The following is a 6,768-nucleotide window of genomic DNA, read 5'->3' on the forward strand; positions in this document are numbered from 1 at the left end:
GTAATACACAATGTTTGCGATGCTGCGTTTTTACTCCATGCGCACCCAGTTGCAATGACCCAAGGAATTCCTATTGGAATTGACCAAAGCAGACTTAAACTTGAATTTTCTTATAATCTTTAATCGTTTCCTGAATTCTATTGTTTGCTTTGTAATTTTTCTAATACAAGGTTTCCTGGCCCCTTTCTAAGTTGTATTGGTTTCATAATGTGTTTTAGATCATTCTGAAATAATGTTATGGGAGTCATTTATATGTATTCTTGTGTTTTGCTTTATGTGTCTTGTAAAAAGAACGTTCTGCTTTCCTGCAAGTATTTTAAATGGGATTTCATCTTGATGATTTTTGTTGTTGTTGTTAAGTTCTATATGAAACTACAATTTTAAAATCACACCTATAAACTCCCTGCCTAAAAGCCGCAGCATCTAGGCTCTCCTGGCTTTGTGTCCTTTCTGCTCATTTCCCCTACTGTTGCTGTGTGCTGTTTGGACTTTATTTATGGAGAATTCACAAATTCCTGTTCTTTTGTATTAGAAAATTCTACAATTTTTTAATTTCACTATTAGGTGCACAAAACTCTTTTGAGTGTAGCTGCTCGCCTACACTCAGCCTGTTGAGCTTGGCACGGGGTATTTGCTAGGAAGTTTTTTTTTTTTTTCATATTTAGCAGACACCCTGATGTACCTTTCTGCCATCAGCATCTATCAAGATTAATTTGTTCATAAAGTCAGAGCCCTGATCATATCTTCAAAGCCCACCAGCTGCTCTCAGCACATAGCAACCTTAACCGTTGCTAAGGAGAGGAGGAGGGAGCATAGGAAGTATTCGGATGAGAAAGGGACTATGTACAACTTCTTCATTGATTTTAAAATTGATCACTCAGCTGTATGTAGTGTTATCTGAAAAACGTCAGAAACGAATTAATATTTTCACATTGATAGTAAAAGACCACGAAGGAGTCTCAACTTGTAATGCTGATGTTTAGTTTAAGTTACAATAAAACAATAACTGTTAAAAAAAAAAAAAGGATTCAGCAAGGAGGTAATGAATCCCGAATGAAGAAAAAAAAATGACCTTAAAAACTGACAAATGGAAATGAGAGGTAGATGCAGAGAAAAGGAGGAAATAAGTAGAAGAAACACATACTCAAGTACAGAGGGAAGTGAGTTTCCTCTTCACAGTTGGGTAGGCTTGCGGAGGTTTTCATACAGGTGTATATAAATAACTACTTACTCTTACATGGAGAAAGCTCAACATTTACATCAAAAGAGTTTTGTCCTCAGTGTTTTGTCCAGTGCAGCCTTCACCTCCTTGTTCCTCAGGCTGTAGATCAGGGGGTTGAGCATGGGGATCACTGTGGTATAGAACACAGAAGCTACATTCTCCTGGGCCAGAGAACTAGCTGTGGAAGGCTTTAAGTACATGAATGCGGTGGATCCATAGAACAAGCCCACAGCAGCAAAGTGGGAGCTGCAGGTGCTGAAGGCTTTGGACCTGCCCTCAGTGGAGCTGATTCGAAGGATGCTGGACAGGATGAAGGCATAGGAAACAAGCACTGTTAAGCTTGTAACTACAATGTTGAATCCAGCTAAGAAGAAGACAGCCATCTCTACATCATAGGTACTGGAGCAGGAGAGCTTCATGAGGGGGAGGATGTCACAGAAGTAGTGGCTGATGAGGTCCTCACAATAGTGTAGCTTCAGCACGAGGCCAGTCTCTATCGTTGACCCAATGAGTCCCATGGCATAGACAAAAGCCACCAGGACGGAGCAGAGGGCAGGGGACATGATGATGTTGTAAAGCAAGGGTTGGCAGATGGCCACATAGCGGTCATAGGCCATCACAGTGAGCATGTAACACTCAGCAATGACGAAAACAAGGAAGAAGTAGAGCTGAGACATGCACCCCACGTAGGAGATGAGGTTTCTTTGGGACACAAAGTTCATGAGCATTTTCGGGGTAATGACGGAGGAGTAGCAGAGATCCACGAGTGACAGGTTGCTGAGGAAGAAGTACATGGGGGTGTGGAGTTGCGTGTTGAGTCCAATCAAGGCAATCATGCTCAGGTTTCCCACCATGGTGACCATATAGATCCCCAGGAAGAGGAGGAAGAGGGGCAGCTGGAGCTCTGGCCTGTTAGTTAGGCCCCCAAGGATGAACTCTGTCACGGTGGAGTGGTTTTCTGCAGCCATTGTGGGAAGTCTGGGTGGGAAGCCTGTGAGGTGGGAGAGAAGGAGTCTGTGAGTGGCTGTCCTTGCCCTTCTTGGAGCTGCTGGTTTTCTGCGTTTGACACTAGCTGAGCTGCCCTGGTTACGGCAGATGCATCTTCTTCACACTGATTGCTGTCGGAACCAGCCCCAGAGTTTTGGAGCTCTTGAAACTGTTTCTTACACAAACTATCAGGTTACACTTGATAGGCACTAAATCAGAAAGTTTATGTTTGAGTCCAAGATCTATTTCAACAGCCTCTCTAGGGATGTTGATGTTTCTCTACTCTGTAGCTAATTCATGGCAGTTTCATAGTTTATAACTATGCAATTTCTTTTGAAAAAAATTATGAATATGTGTTTACTTGAGTGTATGTATGTATGTGTACCATGTGCATGCAGGAACCTGTGAAGGTCAAAAGAGGCATCAGATCCCCGGGAACTGCAGTTGCATTTGTAAGCAGCTATGTTGGCCCTGGGAATGGAGCCTATGTACTTAATCAGTAAGTGTTATTAGCTGCTGAGACATCACTCAAGCCCTGTCTAAGCAATATCTAAATAGTTAATGAACATACTAATATTTAAAATACATGCCCTGTTAGGATGACACAGTGTTATAACTCTCTTGTTGAGTTGCGGGTCAAGTTCTATATCCGAGACCCAGGAACAGCAATTTAAAAGTTGATTGTGGAAATATCGTGGGGCAACTCACATTTAAAAGTCCTCATTCAAAATGAGCAGAGCGGCTCACACTTAGAGTCCCAGCATCCAGGAGGTGGAGACAGGAGAATTGCTAATAGTTTGTATAGTCTGGACTATAGAGTAAGACCCTATTTCATAAGACAAATAAACAATCAAAATCTCACTCAAATGCAATCTTCCTATGAAAATAGGAATTGGCATCTAGTAGTCTCAGTGATTCAAAAGGCTTGAGGTCCTAAGGCTGTGTGGTCCCAGGTACTTCGGTTCCCAGTGTCACCTGCATTGTGCAACCACCTGGAGCGTTTAGAAAGCACTATTGACTGGATTCTATTCAGATGTTCAAGGCACATATTCTCTTCAGGAAGTGCTCCACAGGTAAATACGGTTATCACTACTTTTAGAGATTAATATCAAAACATGGCCTTCTCATGTTTCAGTGGCAAATACTGAGCATCTATCATTGTTGCCAGATACATAATTCCACAACTAACCTTTCTTAAAAATTTAGAAATTAGCTAAACATAGAATTCTCAACAAAGGAATATAAAATGGCCAAGAAGCATCTAAATAAATGCTCAATGTGTCCCTAGTCATCAGAAAAACATATCAAAATGACTCTGATTCCATCTTACATCTATCAGAATGGCTAAGATCAAAAATACAAATGACAGCAGATGTTGGTGAGGATGTGGAGAAAGGGGAACTCTCCTCCATTGTTGGTGGGAGTGCAAACTTGTACAACCACTCTGGAAATCAGTCTGGCACTATCTCAGAAAATTGGGAATAGCCTTACCTTAAGACCCAGCTATACCACTCATGGGTATATGCCCAAAAGATTCTCTGCCATACAACAAAGATACTTGCTCAACTATATTCACAGCAGCTTTATTTGTGGTAGCCAGAATTGAAAACAACCCAGGTGTCTCTCAACCAAAGAATGGATAAAGAAATTGTGGTACATTTACACAATGGAATACAACTCAGCTATTTAAAAAAAAGGAAGTCATGAAATTTGCAAGCAAGTGGGTGGAACTAGGAAAGATCATCCTGAGCGAGGTAACCCAGACTCAGAAAGACACATATGGTGTGTACTCACCTACAAGTGGCTTTTAGCCATATAGTACAGGATAAAGATACTACAATTCAGAGACCAAAGAAGGTAAATAACAAGCAGGACCCAAGGGAGGATGCTTAATTCCAACTCAGAAGTGACAATGGGATAGACAGCGGAAGTGGTTGAAGAGTGGGAACACAGTAAGAGAGGAAGCATGGAGAGAAATGAGGGTTGATAAATATCAGACCTGGGGAGAGCAGGGGTGAGGGAAGAGAAACCTTAGGAGGGGACTGCTCTGTGATCAGCTGGAGACCTACAGCAGAGTGGGCTCCTTGGAGAATATGAAGGTGACTTTAGCTGAGACTCCTAGTTACAGGGATCATGGAGACTGAAGAGACCACCCTCAACTAGACAGAATTCTTAGTGGAGGTGGGGAACACCAACCCACTCACAGAAATATCAACAATACAAAAATAAAGCAGAGATTGAGGGAATGTCCAACCAATGACTGGTCCAACCTGAGACTCACCCATGGGAGAGAGCCAACCCTGACACGATTAACAACACTCTGCTTTGCTTGCAGACTGGAGCCTAGCGTAGATGTCCTCTGAGTGGCTCAACCTATCATTTGATGGAAACAGATACAGAGACCCACAACCAAACATTGAGTTTGGAGCACAGGGAGTCTTGTGGAAGACTGGGGGAAAGGATAGAAGGACACAGAGAGGACAGGCACTCCACAGGAAGACCAACAGAGCCAACTAACCAAGGTCCAGGGAGCCGTGGAGACTGAAGCACCAAGGATCATGCCTGGACTAGACGTAGGCCCCCTACATAGATATAGCCAGTGGGCAGCTTGGTCCTCATATGCATTCCCTAGAAAGGGGGATGTGAGTTCACTCTGACATGGATTCTGATGCCTGCTTTTCAATCACTTTCCCCTGATGGGGCTATCTCCCAGACCACAGGGGAAGAGGATGTGCTCAGTCCTGATGAGACTTGATATGCTGGGGTAGGTGAGTAGGGGCTACCCTTCTCTGAGAAGCAGAGAAAGGGGAATAAGGAAAACAGGGAGGAAGGGTGGGACCTGGAGGAGAGGAGGGAGGGTGCTACGACTGGGATGTAAAATGAATAAATAAAAAAATATTTTATTTTTATTGAAACAAAAAATTTAAAAAATGTTAGATAGAACCACAATATCTGGGCACTGGGGTCTTTTCTGAGACTGATACTCCAACCAAGGACCATGCATGGAGATAACCTAGAACCCTTGCTTAGATGTAGCCCATGGCAGCTCATTATCCAAGTGGGTACCCTAGTAAGGGGAACCGGGACTGTCTCTGACATAAACTCAGTGGCTGGCTCTTTGACCAACTCCCCCTGAGGGGGGAGCAGCCTTGCTAGGCCATAGAGGAGGACAATACAGACAGTCCTGATGAGACCTAACAAGCTAGGGTCAGATGGAAGGGAAGAAGTACCTCCCCTATCAGTGGACTTGGAGAGGGGCATGGGAGGAGATGAGGGAGGGAGGGTGGAATTGAGAGGGAATGAGAGAAGGGGCTATAGCTGGGATACAAAATGAATAAACTAATTAATATAAAATAAATAAATAAATAAATAAATAAATAAATAAATAAATAAATAAATAAATGTTAGATAGGTTGCTCATTTCTACCAGAGATCCATGTTATACATCCTAAGAGTACTGGGTTAAATATACATGAAGAGGATTTCTGAAAAAACTGATGTGCCATAGAGAGTTGGAATCAAACTCACTTTTGCTTTGTCTGGTTTCTTCCTTTGACACTCATGTGAAACCTTGGAATGCACACTTGCCCTCTAAGACATGTGTGATTTGGGCATATTGTGTCCTCCACAACTTAGGATGTACATAGAAAAAGAGGAATGGTGAGTAACAGTTTGTAATTTCGTAGAAAATCGAACCCCCCAAAGTTATATGTTATCTGAAGCTACCCAGGTCTTAAGAGACACAATTAGGAGTCAATTTTAGAACTGTGACTCTTGGCCTGTTTTGTATTTGTTAAACTGTGTTATTTTGCTGTAGCGTCTCTTTGTAAATCACTCCATCATTTCTTAAAATTAATTTATGAAATTTTGGAGCTACATGAAGTATATTGAAAAATTCATTGTGCTCTTAAAAATCAAAGGCACCATATATGCATTGTACTTATTATAGATTCAGATGAGCAACAACAAAACAACAAAGAAAAATATCAAAAAGGGAAAAAATCTACAAAATATGAATATAAACATAATTTCTTATTTAAAATATAATATTAGTCATTTTTGTATATTAGCATTACATGGCATTGCATTAAGATAAAATATTTCTTACATTCTAAGAGATTGTAACTGTTGTATGATCCCACAGCCAGAGTTAGTAATACAACTTAATGTCACTTAAGACTGCTGTTGTACTGTATGCTCAGCCTGTTTGTTTAATCTGCTAAGAGAACAATGCAGCAATCAACCTGACTTGCCTCCATGTAATCAAGTTTTACAGCCCAAGCTAATGGATAGCTGCAGTCTTTTCTTTTATTTAGAATTTTTATTTCATACAATATATTATGATCATGTTTTTCTCCTTCCCCAACTCTTCACAAAACCTCCCTACCTCCTTACCTTCCCAACATCATGCTCTCTTTCTCTCTCAAAAAACAGCTAACCGAAACCAAACAGAAACTATCAAAGCCCAATGATCAAGAGAAACAACCCCAAACAAGACAAAAAATGCTCAAACAAAATGAAACAAAAGCCCCCCCCCCCAAAAAAAAACCCTCTAAGAA

At 41.4% G+C, this 6,768-nt stretch overlaps 1 protein-coding gene across 1 annotated transcript; it reads right to left on the bottom strand.

Annotated features, from left to right (window-relative positions):
- Positions 1–1,260: 1,260 nt before the first annotated feature.
- Positions 1,261–2,193, bottom strand: LOC129687607 (olfactory receptor 151). Its single transcript, XM_055622074.1, has one exon. It carries the CDS (start codon positions 2,188–2,190, stop codon positions 1,261–1,263), a length of 930 nt encoding a protein of 309 aa, XP_055478049.1. The 5' UTR covers positions 2,191–2,193.
- Positions 2,194–6,768: the final 4,575 nt, after the last annotated feature.

Source organism: Psammomys obesus, unplaced genomic scaffold, assembly GCF_907164565.1.
Source record: "Psammomys obesus unplaced genomic scaffold, mPsaObe1.curated_primary_1811, whole genome shotgun sequence".
In the NCBI taxonomy this organism is placed as follows: domain Eukaryota; kingdom Metazoa; phylum Chordata; class Mammalia; order Rodentia; family Muridae; genus Psammomys; species Psammomys obesus.